This window comes from Heliangelus exortis, chromosome 3 (assembly GCF_036169615.1).
Source record: "Heliangelus exortis chromosome 3, bHelExo1.hap1, whole genome shotgun sequence".
NCBI lineage: Eukaryota > Metazoa > Chordata > Aves > Apodiformes > Trochilidae > Heliangelus > Heliangelus exortis.
In genome coordinates this window covers 8,882,226-8,902,247 of record NC_092424.1, presented here as the reverse complement: position 1 = coordinate 8,902,247, position 20,022 = coordinate 8,882,226, and the positions used below count along the sequence as shown (strand labels likewise).

Sequence of the window (20,022 nt, the reverse complement as noted above, 5' to 3'; positions counted from 1 at the left end):
GACCAAAGGAATCTGGCTCAGCCACGTTTATCAGAGACTTTTGTTGAAAAACCCTGCATTAAATGGTCATGCTTTCATGTGAGGGAGCTCTGAGCCTGAAAAGCACCAACCTAAAATAGAAGGCTAGCATTAGGACAAGTGCTTGTTGTCTGCTCTCTGTCTTGAGAGTGACTCACACATAGTTCACCACAGGTAGGTCCCAAGCCTTGACATCTCTGCTTGCCTTGAGCTCATACTGCATAAAGGAGGCTCGAGAGATCCGACCCTTACATTCAGTGTATTTAAAAAAAAAAAAAATAGCACCGCAATACAGCAACCAGATACCCAGCTCCAGCTGTGTTAGTTCATAGCATAACACTTCAGGATCAGCTTGCACCATCGGGTACTTCTGTGACTCTCACAGCTCAGGGTGGGCAGTGAGTGCTCCCATCCCCTTTGCCACCGAGAAAGGGCGAGCGGGTTTGATTTACTGCCTCGTTTGGATCACTCCATGTCTTCCAATGTCTTCCCAGAAGCAGTGCTTCAGTCATTTTAAATCCCCTCTGGCAGAAACGTGCCTACAAACCTGCTGTCGTTTGGGGATGAAAGTCCAGCTTGCTGCAAGATGCTCACCTCCAGCAGGCTGGTGCGAGAGCCAGGCACCTCCCAGCCTGGCCCCACGTTCAGCCCCAGCGTTTGCCTCCTGCCCTCACCCTGACAAAACACCCTCAGCCTGGAAGGTGAATATAACTTTGCTGTGCTTTCTCTGATCAGCAGGAACCCCACATTTTCCTCTGAGCTGCAAACTTCATGTTATATATTAGAGAGAATAAAAGAGCACATTAAAATTAGCACTCTGTTTAAAAAAAAAAAAAAAAAAAAAAAAAAAAAAGAAGCAGCTCGATCTACTCACATTTTTAACTACTAGTTATAGGATTTAAAAGGTCTCCTTGATGAGATTTTAAAATGCATGGGATTCTTGATGCCAATTTAGGCTAAGAATAACAAATTTCCTAAGTGAAGTACTGCTTTATGCCATTTTTTGTCCTCCCTCTGTGGCAGTTTTCTCTTTGTGAGGTTTCTCCAGTCATTAAGAAAACAGAAATACATTTCTGCTTAGTACACTGAGTTGGGCAAAACACAACTTTGCCTTCACCTTGTGTCTCAGGAGCTTTTTTCTTTCAGTGCTGAGAAATCCTTGGAAGCTGCAATGAGTTACCTGACACCTGCAGAGGGACGTTGGTCTGTCTGTCAACAGGGAACCCAGCACCCATGTGTTCATTACATTACACCCTCATAATTAATACAGAGATGTACAACTTTCCATTTCTCCAAAAATTAGGAATTGCCTAATTACTCTCAGCTTGTGCAGACATAGCTCTTCCATAAAAGTCACTGAGTCATTTGAAAATAATGAAATATTGGTATTTATAGTGTTTTCAAGCTGTCATCTATGCAAGCATGAAAATCATCTACGAACAGAAATCAGATTTTGGATAGACGGCGCCAGTCAAATTACTTTAAAAAGAGAGAATAAGCTACAGAAAATGAAGACCTGGTAGCTATAGCCTACGAAGATGGGATATGTTTCATTAAGATTTTAACTGTATTTTATCTCAGTACAAATTTCCAAAATTATCTCGACATGAATCCTCACTAAGTGCGAATACGTGGCAAATGCAGTTGAAAATAAATCATCTCTTCTATGATAAACCTCTATCAGTTTCAAGAGGGTTTATTTATAGAAAAAGTACATTTTTAAAATTGTAAAATGTATATTGGGAACACATCCAAAAGTTTATAAAAAGTAGCTTTTATGCTAAAATTAAAGACAATTTGACAAAAGCCTAAAATGTAGCATCGAAGATAGTTTTTATTTTCTTAATAGCTGTAAATAAGACTTAACCAAAATGTATTTCAGGAAGGTTGTGAAAGAAATATTTAAATCTTTATCTAGATTTGCATCCAGATACACCATATACCATGCCACAGAGCTGTTTTGAGACAGTAAAGCCTTTTAATACACCTCCTGTAGTAGTGAGGCAGTAACATATTGCTTTACTAGTTAGATCCTTTCGGAAGTCATCATGTACATGTAACTTTCTCTCTAAATATTTTACCAATTTCAAACTGGGTTTCAGGCACTGGGTCGTAGTGTCTGAAGATGTGCTGTGTAAATCCCTCTCTGGCATGCTCCAGACGTGGCATAAAAAAACCTAAAATTCCTTCTTGGTGCTGAGATTAGTGCTGATAACTGAAGGCATCACAAGCAATAGGTTGCAAAGGACCACGTCATGTTGGCTGCTACGTACGAACACTAAACAATTCTTCTAAAGATGTTTAAAGAATAACTGAGGCTGTGATTTCAACGCTCAGCTAAATAAAAATTAGCAATTTATTTTAAAGTACTTCCTCACCCGCACACACATATGTTCATACCCAATATGCGTTTTAAAGAGCACTGCTGAGGTTAAGAAATACCAAACCACTGCACATTAAAACATCCTAAAAAATAATCACCAGCTGTATTCTGCAATTAATCATTTATTTATTTCCTGCAATCCCAAAAAATCCCCAATCACATGGAAATTTCAGCTCCAAGGCTAGACTGCATTCGCTCTCACTTTTAGCCCCGAGCAAAAGCTTGTTACAGACAGGCTGTAAAATCGCAAAAAAATAAAAGACAATTTGTCCCCACAGTAACAGCCGTGGCACTGAAGAGGCACAAAGTCTGTCCCAGTGAGGGGAATGTTTTTGCACTGGGGTGAGCACTTGTGGCTCCCTGCTATGAATGGTTAATGCTGAGGTGTTACCAAGAATGCAAACGCTCTGCGTGCTGCACCATGTACTAGCGGACTGACTGTCTTCTGAGGAAAAAAACCTGAAAGTAAGAAACAACATTATAGCAAAATGAACCTGAAGATCATAAGCATACAACCTAGCTAAGGTCTTCCACTCTGTGAAATTAAATAAGCCAAGAAATTCCGATGTAAGGAAAATGCTTCAGGTCAAACGCAGATTAATCCTGGAAAATAAACTTTTTTTTTTTTTGGCAGGCATCTCCATCACTCAAAATCTCTGCAGCATTTGCTGTCACTGTCACGGTTAAGCCTGTTCCACCTTTGGCTGTGCAGAAGACTCACCCCTCTCTTGCTCTGGCAGAGCTGAGTAAGCTCTGTATTATTTGCACTGAGAGCATTTCGATTTGACAATTGGTTAAAAGTAAATGCTTCTTTTTTAGTCAATGAGACTAAAATGGATAATCTTTCCCAAAAGGATGTAATCGCTCATCGGTAAGACCCATTAACAGGTTTAGATGAATTTTATCACACTAGTGGGAGCTGTACGTTTTAATAAGCAGGGCTCTTCCTCTGACTATCTTCATTTGCCGACAAAGTAGAATATTTCCACCTTCTGCCCAAAAGCATTGGCACAAAGAAAGAAAGAATTCCTTTCTTACCATCAAGAAAATATTTTCTATTACCAAATTCACTGTATTTAATGACACAACCAAATCACGAGTGAAGCGCAAAAAAAAAAAAAAAAAAAAAAAAAAAAAAATCAAGCAAGGACTCCTGAAGTAGAACATTTTAAAAGATCCCAGAAGACCTGTGAATCACTTTTTCCTCCCTTTAAAAATACCAGACAGTTCTGTAACAATTCACATTTACCATCCCAGTAAAAAAATCCTTAATGGCTTGGTTAGATTTCTTTAATAAGAGATCATGCTCATTGGAAATATTTCCGTTTGGAAATCACATGGATAAATACCGTTAATAATGTATAAGCTTGAGAACCCTGCTATGGAGGACTACACGGCAATATTTTAGAATCAGATTTCTAATTTTACGGTAGTTTTGCAGACTCAAAATGTATTTCACCTTCATTCTGAATGAATGTTCATTGCTTCAAAGTAAGGGGAGGGAGCCTGTAGAAATTTTCTCCCCTTCAAGGGAGGCTCAAGGTTTTGTTTTTGAAAGTACACAGGAAAAAAAACTCTTTTAAAAGTTATTTATTAGGAGTCCATTAAAAAGTTTGAACATTTGTTCAGTGTAGAATTAATTAAGGGGGGAAGTCAGTCCACCACTGTCACATCACTTGATCCATTATCAGCAGAAGTTAAGCAGAGGGCACGCTGCGGCAGGGGAAGGAACTGGTGGTGTCCTCCCTGAGAAGGTGAGCCAGCAAAGCTGCTGGGGGGAGATGGCACAGGGGGAAAAGGCAATCTATCCCTTTGCTAATTAATTTTAAAACTTTATTTAGGCTTCCAACAAGGTGACATGTAAGTTTCACCTCAGCTCAGCAGAAGTCCATAGGATTATTTAGGATTCATTTTTCCCTTGACGCAGAATAGGAGAAGCAATAAGGATCCTTTTCATTCCTTGATCAGAAAGTTTCATTTTAAACTCCTAAAAAAAAGTTCTTCAAATTGCACTTAAAACATGCAAAGACCTCAGTAAGTAGAGGATCTGTAGAACGCTCCACAATTCAAAAGTTTGTTACACCAAACCCCTAAGCTTGAGGTTAGAGAAAGTATTCATAATTAGCGAATATTAAGCTATCACAGGCAGTGGTTAAAAAAAGAGCTGAATGATACATTTAGTGTGCTCCCTTTGAGTCCTGGGCTAGAAGCACTCACAGTTAAAAAGTGATGATTAACACTGGTAAGACAAAATCTTTGAAACCTATGAAGTTAGAGCATACAGCTCCCATTCCCGCAAATTGCCTTTGACCATCATGGCAACATGAATGGTGAGGATTTTATTACCATGATATTCTCAAGCCAAATGAAATGTTCCCCCAAGCATCATGTATCTATGGGCAGTATTAAAAAAAAAAAAAAAAAAAAAAAAAAGTCAACGCATTATATTTTATGGAGAGAAGCAACACATAGGAGTATGTGAGTATGTTTCATCTTTTCATTGAAGAAACACTTTGACAGCCACAAGCATGTGCTGCACATCTATATCCCCTCTAGATAAAGCCTGAAAGTATACAGGATATTTTAAATTATTTTGTCATTAATGGCTAAGCTATGTTCTCTGTTACCATTCTGAAGAAGGGCTCCTTCTAAGTCTAGTTTTTCTGAGAATCTGCAGTCCTTAAAAATCTTAATGCTGGAGAAGAAACCGTATCTGCCTAGAGCCACAGCCAAAGCTCATCAGCTGCAGGGACATCAGTGCTTAAGCATTACCTGTTTTCCAGTCTTGATGATACTTTAAACCATCTACACATAATATTCTACTATATGAAAGCCTACAGGAAAGTTCTGCTGATAGACAAAAAAATACGTGGTCAAAGACAGACCTTGACAAAAGGAAATATTTTCAGGATATCTGTAATAACTCAAAAAACCCCAAACACCAAACACAGCAAATGATTATTGAAAATTGTAATAAAATTGTAATAAAATGGTGAAAAAAATTGGCCCAGAACAAATTACTACAGATTTAGGAAGATACACAGAATGGCAGAGATTTGCTTGGTCAAGGCATAACTGAAGTTGCACCTAGAGAGATGACAAATGTAATGAATTGTTTAAATTAAGGTATGTTTGTTCCCCTTCAAATTGTCCCTGCTGTCTCCATTCCAAACTTCTAATTTAACTCTACTTTTATATTTCCACTGGGCTCTGCAGTGCTGGTCTTGTTCCTAGGATGGAGCAGCTTCAGACAAGAATTAGGGGTATATCCTGCAACAAGTATCTGAACCAGGTCTTTTTCAGAGGTTTAAATAAGCTTCATATCTTTCAACTGAAAAGAAGATATAGTCCATTGTCCAAAGAGACTTAAGATTATTTAAATTTTCCTCTATAATCCTGACAGTTTTGATGTATTACCAGCATTTTGGACATTTTGACCGCCAGCCAGGACTGGGCCAGTGCTTCAGATTAAGTTGTTGCCTTCTGCTCTGATGTTCTTACAGAGACTGACTACAAAAGAGTGAGCCCAAGAGAGCTCCTTGGGTGAAATTAAGCCCAGAAAAGGAACTGTGTGTCTGCACAGATATTTGCATGGTAGCAGTTTTTTTTTGGAATTTAATAGATTGCTTCTGCAAAATTCTTTGGGGAATAAAAAAATTATCAAAAAATCCCTTAACAGAATGATCAAGAGCTACACACAGAGAAATGCTTTCAAAACACAAGCATTTAATTTTTTTAAATGTTAAGTGAGATGTAAATATGTACGTTAGCAACAAAGTGCTCAAGAGCATACTGAAAACATATTCCATACACAGTTAGCAATAGAAGTCTGTACAAAAGTAATAAAGTTACACATTATAAAAAATACTCCATAACTATAATTTAAAAGAGGGAAAAAAGACAAGGGAATTGATTTCTCAGTTCATATAATTTATTGCAGTTAGCACACAGTTTAAAAATTCACCAACACACCAATAGTACAAAACTAAACAGCATTATAAGTTATTCCCCCCTCAGGAAAATAAAACATACTATGATTGTCAAAGCTAGATGTCAGTCTAAGTTTTAGAACAAAAGAAGAATGTGAAACTAAGGAAAGGAAAAAAGCAATCACTCACGAGGACCACAAAAAAATTCAAGAGAAAGTCCATTTTCCTCAGACACTGATTGTCTTCTCTAACTTAAGAAAAGAATGTAGTTTTAAAACCTAGAAACTATTCAAGTAACTAAAGATAACGCTCCAAGGCCATTTTCACAGCTTTTTTTTTTTGTTTTAAATGCCATTACAGCCAAATTAACACACATTTGACCAAATATTTCCAAAACAGTCCAGCAATACACAATGGAGTTTTCCATTCAGTATCTTAAGCACAAAAATAGGCTATGTTTACAGTAGTTAAGGCGATCAAATTTTAAACAAAAGCAGAGAAAAAAAAAAAGGGAAAAAAAAAAAAAGGAAAAAAACAGCAAACGTTTTCCATGCTACTCCCATAGACCTTATTTGTAAGTGCAAGACAGGAAAACAAACACTGTGCAAAATGCTTTTGACCTGCGTGCTGGTCATTAAAACCACACGTCAGGCTGCAGTCTCTGCTGCTTGGATACACATAGTCCTTCCCCTGCCCTCCCCCGGCCCCCCTGTCACTCAGGCCTTCCCAGGCCTTTCAGCCCGGGGCTTTTTCTTTCTTTCTTTCTCTCTTTTTTTTTTTTTTTTTTTTTTTTTTTTTTTCTTTCTTTCTTTTTTTTCAGTCCACAGCCTCTTTTCAACGGGGGGAAAAAAAAAAGAACGACCTATTGTGGTGGAGTGGTGCAGCAGGAATCCTACAAATGCTCATCTGGGGAAATGGACGCACCTCAGTTGGAGCTGGCGTGGGGTCTGTGCAATTAGAAGGGGTCTGGGGTTAGTAAATGCACACCGCACATGCAAATCTCGAAGCCTGGTTGTAAACATTCAGGTTTGTTTTTTTTTTCTTTTTTTTTTTTTTTTTTTTTTTTTCCTTGTTAACGTAGCTAAATCGGCGACTCGTAGCTTAAGTTCTTCTCAACTTAAAGACAGTGGGAAAGTAAGTTTAAATTAGATAAAATAAAAAACAGTGCATTTCTTTTCTTCGTAACACCGGCATTTTACACGGTGTTGGGTTTTTTTCCTAAGGAAATTAAATAATTTTCAACTCACTCGTTAAAGTTATACAATGCAAACAAAGACAAAAATATACTGAAACTCATGCATTTCTGTAGCGTTAATATTTACTTTTCAAGACTCAACTAAGAGCATCAACACAACCTGCCAAGTTCTTTGATACCTCCCCCCGGCCCATGTAATCAATTACAGTATACAATAACAGTAATTCACATTTTTTAAACACACAGTTCATCACTGCTGAAGCTGCAATATCCTTTTTCATCCCAAGCAAACCTTCACGTAAGACAGAGTCCCAGTGATCCCAGTGTACTCTCAGGGTTTTTTTGTTTTATGTTTTTTTTTGTGTTGGTTTTTTTTTTTTTTTTTTTTTTGTGTGTGTGTTTTGCTTTTCCAGTGGGAACTGTCAGAAATCCAGAAGTTGCCATAATAAGTTTTAAGTCAACTGCTTGTTTAAAAATAGATAATCCAGCATTTCAGAAATTTTCCATTTGGGTCTAAAAGCATTCAGGTTTCCAACAGCTAGTAAGGACTCATGCAATTATAGAATTGTAAAGGAACTGACAAAATTGGGTGAGGATTTCTACATTCAGATTTTAAGAGGAAAAAGATCAAGAGCTTAAAAGAACGCAGTGTTTTGGGGGGAATAAAGCCATGTCCAAATTTTTAGAATTGGAGATTCCTTATAAGTAAAATATCTGCTGGCTTCTATTCCAAAAAGGGGGACAATTCGTTTGATAATTTGTTAACTCTGTCGGATTACCTCTACAGTTCATTTTTATCGGAGTGCTAAATTAGTGAAAAATTCATGCTGCCTTAAAGTGCAAAAACAAGCTAATAGCCAAACTTTCAGTTCAGGGAAACAAGATTGCTTTTAGACTGTACCACAACTATATAGATTTATATATATATTATTTATATATATAAAAATTTTATTTCCAAAGTTCTTGTGAGCTATCTTCTAAGGTCCAGTCTCTGACAGTAGGTAAGCTCAGTGCTTCGCTTTTGACAGACAATGAGTTCACCAACTCACAGTGAAACTTCCGAATGTGTCTGTAAAGGTCTCCGGACTGCGTGAACCTGCGTTCACACCACTTACAAGCGTGAGGCTTCTCCCGCGTGTGAACCACTGCGTGGCGGCTCAGGTTGTGGGAGTACTGGAAGCTCTTCCCACACTGGGTGCAAGTGTAGGGCTTTTCACCTGAATGAGTCCTCTCATGACGTTTCAAGGTGTACATGCAAGAAAAAGTCTTACCACACAACGAGCAGGTCGGGACATTGACATCAGTAGCAGGCTTGCTGCGGATCCCGTCCTGCTCTCGAAAGTGCGTGCTTAAATGGATCTGCAGGATGTGGGGGCTAGGAAAGACCTTGTTGCAGAGAGGACACATGAAAATTTGGCCAGCGGGGCTAAGTATGTTTGACACGTAAGGGAGCAAGCTGCTGTCCATGTTTCCTTCCACCTGGACTCTCTCGTTCTCTGGAGTTATCATTTCATCATCGCTTGCCTTGTCCTCTCTATCTAGCTCCCTCAAGACCGAATCTTCCCTCATCGGAGCCAGGTGGGCCGGCTCGTACTGTACCCTGTTATTAGTGCTCACACTTTCCTTCACAGTGCTATGTTCCATATCATAGTCATTAGTGCCAACATCACTCTCATCACAGGAAGCCTCTTTCTCCACCTTCACCTGAACCAGGCTGCTTCTAAGCATGTCCTGCGAAGAGAAATAAGAACTGTTCAAATTTTCAACTCCTGAAAGGCTGGACTTGACAGACAGGTCCAGCACGCAGTCAACATCTGCTGAATCCCTCACGGAGGTGACAGACCTCTGGGACAAAGACTCTGTTGAGCTGCAGGGGCTGGCTACTGTTTTTCCAGCTGCTGCTGCGTGCGTCTCTGCCTCTCCGCCAGTCTGGGGAATGCCTGCTGAGTCTGAGGGCAATCTCATCCACATGTTCCCAGGCTCGGCCGCCAAGTCCCTTTTGCTGGGCAGGATGTTCAATTTTTCATCTTCTCCGTCGTCTTCATCGCTGGGCAAGTCTCCTGGCATGTGGCTGCTGCCGTCGGAGAGGCTCTCCACTTTGTCTGAACAACTTGAGGCGTCTTCCTCCTTTTTTGTACTGTCTGCCTCCGTGGTTGCTTTCTCTTTCAGCTTCTTTTTGCAGACTTTGACAATGTCATACATGTGGAGATAACTGGCAGCTGCTAGCACGTCTTCAATGGGCAAGTCTTTGAACTGGAGCTTTCCTTCGTACATGAATTCAAGCAGGAGAGCGAAAGCTGGGGCTGTAACAATGTCGCTGTTCAGATGAACAATGTCCCTTTTGTCCAGCTGGTCCTTGTAAAAGAGGTGGAAATACATGCTGCATGAAGCCAGTACAGCTCTGTGCGCTCGGAACTGGGCATCTCCTACCAGAACAGTGCAATCACAAAGAAAACCCTGATGTCTCTGCTCACTCAGACACTGTAGCAAATGTCTACTGTGGTCAGGAAACTCCATACTGTCTTCATAACCTATAAGGAATGAGATTTAAAAAAATTAAAACACATATTGGAATCACAAAACTTACAAACCCATGTTACTCCACTCTAAAAACCTTGTATTTATATTGCCAGAATTATGGTACTGACACGATGCAAAGATTATTTAGCATGTATATATGATGGCAATTCCCTTCCTGACCAACCACTGAAGTTATGATTTCCTCTCAGTGGTAAATAAGCTGTTCTAATAAGCGCATAGGTACATCTGTAAATTTTTTTTAAGTATCACTGCTGTTCACAAAATCTGTTCAACAGTGATTTTTTTTTATTAAGGGAACTTCCTCCAGATTGCATCCCTAGGAGGACAGACCCCCCCCTAAAAAACAAAACAAAACAAAAAAACCAAATTAACACTAAGTTTGAGAGATCACAGAGGGTGGGAAAAAAAAAAATCAGATCATCAACCTTCTTTTTTCAAGTCGAATTGTGGTAAGAGGAGAGGTTCACAAATGAAGAAATGGTAATATACCCAAATCTGAAGGTCTAACATTCATAAAGTATAAAAATTATTTACGGATGTTAAATTCTATCTACAGCAAAATCAAGGTTTTTAGAATTTTTGTGGTTTTCTTCTGGTAGTAAGTACAGTTCCAGGTTTAAAACCTTCTCCATACTGTACAACAGAACATGAACATTTTTGCCAACATGCAGAATTTACAAAAGAAAACTAACGACCAAAATGCCAATGAGCACCACTTCCCCCTGTGCAGAAGGACAGAAATTTCCCTCACCTCCCACACCAGGCAGAGTTTGCAGTACCCAACTTAAAAAAAAAAAAAAAAAAAAAAAAAAAGTCATCCGACGTGAGCGTGTGCATATTTAAAATCAGTATCCCGAATGCTGTTCTTACCCAAGTATTTTTCTATTCACCTTCCTTGATGATAAAGAAAAAATAAACTTAAAAAAGAAGTAGAGAAGTCAAAACTCAAATGGAAAGTAAAATCTCTTAAAAACCTGCCTTAATCTATTCTTCTGTGATTGATAGCAATGCTCTTCCAAACCATCTAAGCAGATCGTGACTCTCTAGGCTGGCAGATACTACTGAAAAATCCTTATCCCTCGCAAACCAAGATGTACTAAAACTTACAACACAACTCCTACTATATTCTGTAAAATACCATTGCTAGAGTAAAGCACGAAGATTTACAATACAATCACTTTAAGTGCCCCACAGCCAACATCAATCCTAATCCTTAAGAGGGCTAAAAATAAAGATTGGAGGGCAGCTCACAAGGTAGCTGTGATCAAATTAGGAGGCTGAAAGGACAGAGAGGGACGAAGAAGGAAGCTTATAAACATCTGATCCAGCTGACTGTGGCCATATGGCAGCTGCTGCCCAGATAAAGAGATTAAGAATAGAGGAGTGCGATTACAGCTGTCTGGCCAATTCAGGCAGCTCAAATCTACAAGTTCTAAATTAGTCGCAAATACAAAAACTCCTTCAAATAATTATTGTTACGCTGAAATAAAAGATTTCAAATGCTACATGCAAGAAAGAAAAGAGGAAACCAGTCAAGCCATTCTGACGGGTACAAAAGTTTTTAAACACATAACTGATTTCTATCTTTCAAAAGCACTACAGCTGTATGCTGCTATGGTTCTGAGCTGCTGGATATTTAACCGTGAAGTTTAATGAAAGACTTCCCCACCAACACATTTTAGCCATAACAGTCCCTTTTTTTAAAAAAGCACACTTTTGTATATTTCACTAAAACCCCTGTAAAGTCATTTAAAAGATGCAATACAAGAACACTCTTCAGGCTTGCCACTAAATCCGTAGCATTTTTAGTCTTACAAATGAAGAATGAACTTGCTCTCTTTCTTCCAAGACAAGACATTCTCACAATATGCATTAAAGTTAATGCTAACAATGTGCCCAAGAACTGATACTCTCCAACTACAGCCCAAGCCTTTTGACTAAGTCCACTTATCTATTTAATACTCAATTTCATATATTACCTCTAAACTTGGTTAGAAAAGTAATGTGATTTTTTTTCTGAAATTCAATAAACAATACACCAAAACAGAAATATGCTGTATCTAATCTATTGCTACTCCTACCTTTAGTACACATAAACCTGATTAAGTCCTTTCCTCTGAGTCTTGCTGGCTCCAGGTCTGTTAGATCGGTGGAAAAAAAGCAGACTAGGAGAGACAGATGCAAAGTGGAGATGATGTTAGAGAGGAATGAGATACCTTCTCCACACACAGATCTGCACACACTAACTCCCTGTCTGTGTGTTAGAATAAAAGGCTGAGGGATGGCAGGCTGTCAGCTGCTCTGACATCATGTTCAGATGGAAATGCTACCTCCAGCTGTGCTCCTTTTAATGCCATATGCTACTCCTCTACACTCCTGCCACCAGCTTTTTCTTAGGAGAACTTTTCTCTTCTGTTAGTATAAACAAAATACTTCAAAGTCTCTTTTTTTCAAACTTTCTAACAGGGAGGGGAAAAAAAAAAAAAAAAAAAAAAAAGAGAGAGAGAGAGAGAGAAAGAAAATCCTAAACATATGGGGCTCTACTGTATGTGCAGCATAGCAACACTTCTGCCTTAAGTTGGAGGACCGCTTTATATATACTGACAGCACACCCCAGCCGCGGGGTTACCCGAGAAATCCACACCGACTCGGCTTTATTGAGCCCAGAGGTTCAGTTGAAAGAAAAAATTAGCCGAAGCCATTCACTCAACCCACAGCCCCCCCACACCCCCCTCTTCGCCGCCGGTTCTTTCGGTTTCGGCGTTCAGACAGGACGAATGACACCGAGCACTCGAACTCCAGCCTTGCACCTCAGCCCAGCACCCAACCTGGCCCGGGCGCTACCTCAAGCGTTCCGCTTTACTCCTAAATCTCTCTTTCCCGGTGGAGGCTCGGGCTGTCACGGCGGGGACTGCCGTGGTACCAGGACGCCGGCTCCAGCCCCGCCGGCTCCCATCGCCCCGCAGCCAGGGAGGGGAGCGGGAGTCGGCGCGGCCGGGCACCGTGCCCCTCGCACCGCCGGCGGGATCTGTCCCCCCCCCCGGTGACACTCACGGCCCGCTCGCCTCTACCAACCCGGGCGCTTCACCTGCCCGGGGCCAGGCGGGGGACAAGCCTGGAGCCCGCCGCCCCCCAGGCCGGCCCGGGCCGTGAAACTGGGGGGGGGAGGGGAGGGCAGAAGGGGGGGCGCGGCGCTGCGGGTAGGCAGGGACACGGCGCATTAAGTTCCCGGCGGGCCCCGTCCCCCCAAACCCTCCGGGCGCTGGCAACTTTTCACCGGGCTTGCCCCCTCCCCAACCCCGACACCCCGGGCCGGGATCGGCCGCCCCCCGCCGCACGGGGCCCTGCACCCGCCGGGCAGCGCCGTCCCCACCCCCGCCCGGGGCCGGGCGCGCCGGCGGCCGCCCCGCGGGGAAGGAAGCAGCTGCCCGGCGCGCAGGAAAAGCCGCCCCCGGGTCACGGCGGCAACAAAAGAAAAGTAACCGGGAGCGGCGCCGGGGCGGCCGGTCCTGCCGCCCGAAGGAGGGCAGCCCCCGCCTCTCCGCCCACCCCCCGCCGGACCCGCCGCCAACTCCGCCCGCCCCGCGGGGTCACACCGGCCCCGGCCCCGGCCCCGGCCCGGCGGGTGTGTGGGGAGGGGGGCAGCGGGACTCACACTCCGCGGCGGCCCGAAGTCCCCGCGCTCCCGCCGCCGCCCGCCGGCTCCTCTTCGCTCACTTGCCGCTCCGGGATCGCGTCTCGCCCCCCTCCCACCCTCCCCCCCGCCCGCCCCCCGCGCCCGCTGGCCGCCGCCCCCCCCGGCCTCCCCCCTGCCGGCAACTGAGGAGCGAGCGGGGCAGCCGGCGGAGCGAAGCGGGCCCCGCGCTCAGCGGCTCCCCATGGCACCGACGGCCGGAGACGGCGCGGAGCCCGGGGCCGGGCGGCCGGGCGCGGGGGAGGGGCGGGAGGGGGGGGGGGGGGGGGGGGTGAGGCCAAACGGGCGGGCGGGCGGGCGGGGGCGCCGGGCGCACGCAGCACGGGCGGGCGCACGCACGGCGGCGGCGGCGGCACAGCCGGGCCCGGGCTGCGGCAGACAGATGTTCGCCCCCTCCCCGCTCCCCACTTCGGACTCCGGTCCCTGACTGACAGCCCGGCCCGCCCGCGCCGCTGCCCCCGCCAACCGGTGCGGCGCCCTGGCCTTGAGTGACAGTCTGCGGCGGGAGCTGATTGGAGGAGGGCGGCCCGGGAAGGCCGGCGCCGCCGCCAATCGCAGAGCGCGGCAGGGTAGGGGGCGTGACCCGGCCGGGAGCCGAGGCGGAAGGGGGCGGGGCCCCGCCGAGGGAGGGAGAGGGGGCGGGGCACTGGGCGTGGCGATCCGGGAGGGGCGTGGACTGAGGGGGCGGAGCTTCTCTCCTGAGGGCTCTCGAGGGAGCCGGGGCCTCGCGCCGGTTGGCGGGGCTGGGGGGTGGCGCGGTGCATGGTGGGACGGTGGTGGGCGGCAGGTGCGGGCAGGGCGGGATGAGCCCTGCGCCGTGGGGCCTGACCCGGGGGGACAAGTGATCTGATCTGCTCCGCTCTGCCCGGCTCTGCCCGCCCCGGGGTGAGCCCGGGGTCTCGAGTGTGTCCTTGCGCTCTTGTCTGGCCAGGCAGGTGGTAGAGCTGGGCGAGGCTGCACTCGGTGGGTCCGCGGTGAGAGCGGGCCCAGCCTGGCCTGGGGAGGCCTCGGAGGCCGCCGGTGCTGGCCAGGCTGCCGTGCCCACCCTCAGGAAACTGCCCGGCACCTTCTCTCTCGTTAAACGTGGAGTTTGCCCGTGTATGCGGGCTGCCCATGAGTCTGGCAACAGCCCGGCCCACGGCCTGGGAACCACTCGCTGTGCTACCTCGGGCTGCTGAGGATGGGGAGTATGATGTAAATTACTGAGAACAGATTAACCAAGAACAGATTAGCCAAGAACACGCTGTGTTACAGTCTCAAGACCGAAAACTCATCACTTGCCTTTACTTACTAAGATCAAGCAATTCACTAAGGAAGATTTTAACAGAATTTATTGAGGGGTCCATATCTGGGAGAAACACAAATTGCTGCTGGCTGATTACTTTGCAGAAGCTGATGACAGAAACATCTGGATTAACAAGCCACAAGGATGCTGATGGCTGCTGCTTCTGCAAGATATAAATACAGTTGCTTTGCTGTGCCACATTTATGATTGGATAATTAGAAATATGCATTAGTAGGTAATTAGGAGATTGATAGCATACCCTTGTATAAACCCCCCCAAAAAATATTCCTTGGGCATGCCTGGTTTGGTTGAGGCACCTGTTGTGCATAATTAAATATTTACATTTTTAATTCTTTAGTTGGTGTCCTTGCCCTTCTCAACTGGCACACATCAGTTCTGATTTCTTAATGAAAGCAATGGGACCACACTTTAGGTCCTCTTTTCTTTTACTGAGGGGCCCTGGATTAGTTGCCACCTCTAGCACTGTCTTTTCCTTTGGTGACATCTGTGCTTGTTGCTGCAGCCGAGCGAGTTGCGAGTTGCGAGCTGCGAGTTGCGAGCGAGGCGAGTTGCGAGCGTTGCAGTGACAGCAGTTTGGGGTTGTTTGGTATGTGCATGTCCCCAGGCCTGCCTGCTCTTGGGAAAGGGTGGGAAGGATGGTGCCTGAGGGGTAAAGGAGCTCTCCAGACCTCATGAAGGTTCAGAGGTAGGTTGAGGGCAGCAGCTTGGGAGGATACCGTGGTTTAGTGGTGGGTTAGGATAGGGCAGTGGAGGGCAGGCTTGAAGAAATGAGGTCTTCCTTAGTGAAAGATGAATCCTAGGGGGTTGGGTGTTTCTCCCTGTCTCCTCCAGTTTCAGATAAATGGTTAACACAGGGAAAGAAGAAAACAAGGCTGACCAGAATTTAAAGACAATGAACTCAATTACACATTAATAATAAAAATTGGTGTATATATAAAACCTGAAGGCACATTCTTAGTCTCCTGCAGTAATATGAAACCATTATGAAGAAACATTCTGAATTCTTGCTGTGCCTAATTTATTTGACAGCACAGCTATGTATATCACTAGCAGCCAGCATCTAGGTGTCCATACACTTTAAGCATTACATACATATATGTAAAAAAAAAAAAATAAAATATACATGTGTACAAAAGAAAACACTTCTCAGTATCCTTTAGTGAACTGATTGCTCACACAGACCTGGTGTGAGACACTTAATTATTAACATCAGTTTCAGTCCTTCTTAGATACTGATACAATTCCATCTTAGGGTTGCTTTTTTCCCTTCTTTTTATCTATTTTTTTACTACTGGCATCATATTCCATATTTTGTTATACCTGGAACTCAATGAGGCTCTGTCCTTGTCTTCAAGACACAGCAGCTAAGATGCTGACTCTTCATGTTTTCTGTTTGTCTCCTCAGTGCTAATAATCACTTCCTCTGAGAAAAAGCAGTTCTCTATGCCCTGCTGCCTGTCATTTCTTGAACATCTTCCCTATAAGTACTAAACTGCTTTTTCTATCAGTTGCAAAAAAAAAAAAAATTATTTTAATAAGAAATAGAGTTCAAAATTGTTCTAAAGTGTTGTTTTGTTTTTTGGTTTTTTTTAATCTAGACCATACAAATAAATTACATGGTTATATATCTCTTTGAACTGTCAGTGAATGTACCTGAAATTATCATGTTAACTTTGTTGTCCTAGATCTGTGAACTGCATCCTGTCTCATGCTTCCTAGTCCAAGCCATTTCACCAGTTGCCCAGGGCTGGTAAGTGAGACCTCAGTTGATGAATGCTGAATTTTGCAAGTGCAGTTTTACTAAGAGAGAAAGTTTAGTCATTCTCATGGTACAAAACTGGGAAAAATGAGTCTGCTTAATGTGAAAAAAAATTCCAAGAATGTATTTTCTCAGGGGGACATTTATCAAATGGGCTTTCTCAGGTTCTCGTAGACTCTTCCAGGACCTTGAATTTTAAAGTAATCTTAAAATTTTGTGGGCTATTACTGTTTATACATTCTGTTCACTTATTCTTTCCTCCTCATACATATGAACTTACCTTCTTATGTTTTAAGGTGTACTGAGAAAAATCTTACTGCCTCTCACCTTGTATTTACAGTGCTGTCTCTTAATTAAATCAGGTGTTTTCTTTTTCATTCTATCACTTGACTGCATGACCTTGGGCAAATCACTTTGTCCTTTTTGCCTTTTCAGACTGGCTTGCCCTGGGGACTGCAGCTTTTATCTTACAGTTATATTTAAGAGAATAATTTGCAACTGCAGTTTATACAACTCTTACAATGAAACAATTTGTTACTAATTCTAAATAGGAGATGGAATGAAAGAGAAAAAAATTACTGTAACACTTTTAAGATTAAAAATCTTTTTGGCAGTGGGTCAAACATCATTGATTTAAACCTGAAACTGTTAACATTTGGGTTTTTTTAAATGCATTTTTTTGCTTTGTTTTTGTGAAAGGAACTCTAATTTTTTTAAAAGAGTATTTGAGAGGTTTAAAGACTTTGTGTTATTTGATTTTAAATACAGAAACAAAATGGTAGAAAAGTGACTTAAGATAAAATCCTACCCAGGGAAAACTCACAAATACCCTCTAGGTCAGTTGATCCTCTGTTAGAAAAAAGTAATATAAGGTGGGGATTCCATTGGAAGAGATGGTGAAGCCTTGTTGTAAAGGGACATAAACATCTGGCAATACACCTGGTCTCTACACTTATTTATAAATCACCTCAGGCATCCCAAGGCACCATAGAGAACACACATGCAAATGGAACTAAGAGCATTCATAAGCCAAAGAAAATAAAAATGGTCTTGATTTAGCGTGGAAAGAAATGAGTCTCATTTACTGCACAAACACAGTTTGGAAAGACATGATGTGATTTTGCACTTCTTGCACCTTTGCACCTGCTGACTTTCATTTATATCCTCCAGGCAACAAGCAAGCCTGAAGGCCTTTGGCTCATAACCAATGCTGACGTTGCAGTGTGGTGCTACAGGAGCACCTGAAGCTCTGGTAGAGCCTCCCTGCTGGCCTCTGATCTGGGAACATTGAGGTTTCCTGGAGTCTTTTCTGAAACATTCTGTGTGGTGAATCTCCCAGTATTGTTTGTTGCTGCTCAGGGTTGATTAGTACACAGCAAGCTGCTTTGCAGGTGCCAGCTTTGCCTACAAACCTCAAAATGTGTTTGTCACATTTGTTTCTGGAGCTTGCATGGTGCTCTGTGCTCTTGGAAAGTCTTCTTGAGGGCATTCCAGCAGAAGAGCCTCAGCTTGACAAAGGTCAAAGGTGCCTACATAATATTTGGGTCCAGAGCCATAGGTTTAGATGTTAACATGGTTATACTCTGGAACAGCTGCAGATTTAGCCCTTAATACTTCTTTCCTATCCCTGCTATAACACAATTTTCTACATTTTCTTCAAAATGTAAAGTAATGGTGTGCTGACCACCATGCACTTTCCATTTTGTGGTCCATGAAAAAGAGGAAATTAACAGGAAAACTGGTCATCTGCAGCCAAATATCCCAGTTTTATGTTCCACAGGTTATTTTGGACCAGATACTGCCACCCCATGCATAGTACCACTGTGTTCATAGATAGGACAATGGAAAGCAGGTATCTCCTTGAGAAATTAACTCTCCCAGAATGCTTTGACTAGGAAGCCTGGAGGTACAGAAGCAAGTATCTTCAGGGTTATGTATCCCAGGGAAGTGAAAACTTGGGGTTGTGATCCATCTGTCGTGACATGTAATTAATGGCAGTCTGGTTTTCAGAAAAATTAAAAGTTAAATAGTTTCTGGAACTGCCATCACACTTGAGGTTCAGCTGATGTCACCATGGAACTGAGTTTTCTCTCTGGGGAACCAGTGCTGGGGAAGTGCCAAGAAAATATAATACAGTTTTGCATGACTTGGCTAAATGTACATCTTATTTTGCCAAAGTCTGACTGGATCAGTAATTCTTATCAGGCCGAGCTATGCTGGGTGAGCTATTGTGATGGGTTCAACTAAGAGCTTGTCTTAGCATATGGGCCAAAAATGTCTCCTCTGACATTCTTTCACGTAAAGGAGAAGGAGCACTGTGCACTGAAGTTTATCACTTTCTTAAGGTCCGGGTCTCCTTTTCTGGAGCATGGATTTGTCTAGCTTTAAGCTACAGCTTCCACTTCACACTGATTACTAAGATCAGTGACTTTGCTGTTATGTCCCCAAACAATTTCAAGACTCTGTACAAACTTGATAATAAAAAATGGGACTGGCCCTGTGGGTGGAGACACGAGCTGGATTTTTAAAAATTTGCTTGTTGAGTATTAATGATAGGCACACCATCACTAGAACCAGAAGAGAAATGTTTTCTCTCAAAAGGCAGCATGTTTTGGATCCAAAAGAATTTGTTCAAATGTTTAGCCTAGGTACAACTCCAATCTCCCACAACTCTGGCTAATGATGAGCAGATGCTTAATTCAGGACAGATCTGTGCCAAGTGCCACTGCATGCTCACAAGAACACACAAGTATTTCCCAAAGCATATATAAAAAGATGCAAAACCTAGAGTTCAAAAAGATGAGACACAAGCCATGATGCCCCGAAAGGAGGAGAGTGGGAGTGGTTGTGAATTTGTGCCCCAGGCCCTCGCAGTGGCTGAGGTGTTCTGGGTGGGACTGCTCAGAAGATATCCAGGTATCTTCTTCCCACAAAACCTTCTGTAATTTCTGCTGAGGTCACACAGGTGTGACTGGGTATTGTAGCTGGAGTAATTCTTAGAAAGCTTGAAGGTGTGAAGCCTTTTCAACCGGTGTGGTGGCCAACACCGAGTTATTTAGGATTGCTTTGTTCAGAAGTTAATAAAATTAAATGCCAACTTAGTTTTACAAAACCCTTTGCTTAATTTTTCTCTCCTTATATGCTGTGTGTAGGTGTATGCATCTGTGTACATCTAGGGGGTGTCCCTTCTACGAGGA

The 20,022-nt window shown here is 43.3% G+C and overlaps 1 protein-coding gene and 1 long non-coding RNA gene across 6 annotated transcripts in view; one reads left to right on the top strand and one right to left on the bottom strand.

Moving 5' to 3' along the window:
• Positions 1 to 7,077: 7,077 nt before the first annotated feature.
• ZBTB18 (zinc finger and BTB domain containing 18) lies at positions 7,078 to 13,989 on the bottom strand. 4 transcript variants are annotated; one of them, XM_071739114.1, is made up of 4 exons: positions 13,722 to 13,835; positions 12,148 to 12,231; positions 9,369 to 10,056; positions 7,358 to 9,256 (listed from the first exon to the last, which is right to left on the bottom strand). In XM_071739114.1, the coding sequence occupies exons 2-4, from the start codon at positions 12,158 to 12,160 to the stop codon at positions 9,226 to 9,228; spliced, it is 732 nt and encodes a 243-aa protein (XP_071595215.1). In that variant the 5' UTR covers positions 12,161 to 12,231; positions 13,722 to 13,835; the 3' UTR covers positions 7,358 to 9,225. The 4 variants fall into 4 exon arrangements, with proteins under 4 accessions (XP_071595210.1, XP_071595211.1, XP_071595214.1 ...); XM_071739109.1 differs by having other exon boundaries at positions 7,078 to 10,056; XM_071739110.1 differs by lacking the exon at positions 13,722 to 13,835 and adding an exon at positions 12,911 to 13,043 and having other exon boundaries at positions 7,078 to 10,056.
• Positions 13,990 to 14,516: 527 nt separating this feature from the next.
• LOC139794040 (uncharacterized) overlaps positions 14,517 to 20,022 on the top strand; it is a 39,313-nt gene continuing 33,807 nt past the window's right edge. Inside the window, exons 1-2 of one of the 2 annotated variants that reach the window (XR_011724926.1) lie at positions 14,517 to 14,954; positions 16,752 to 16,816. This is a non-coding gene — a long non-coding RNA (uncharacterized lncRNA). Of the gene's footprint in view, positions 14,955 to 15,625; positions 15,653 to 16,751; positions 16,817 to 20,022 lie in introns of those variants that run through there. The other variant, XR_011724925.1, reaches the window with a different exon arrangement.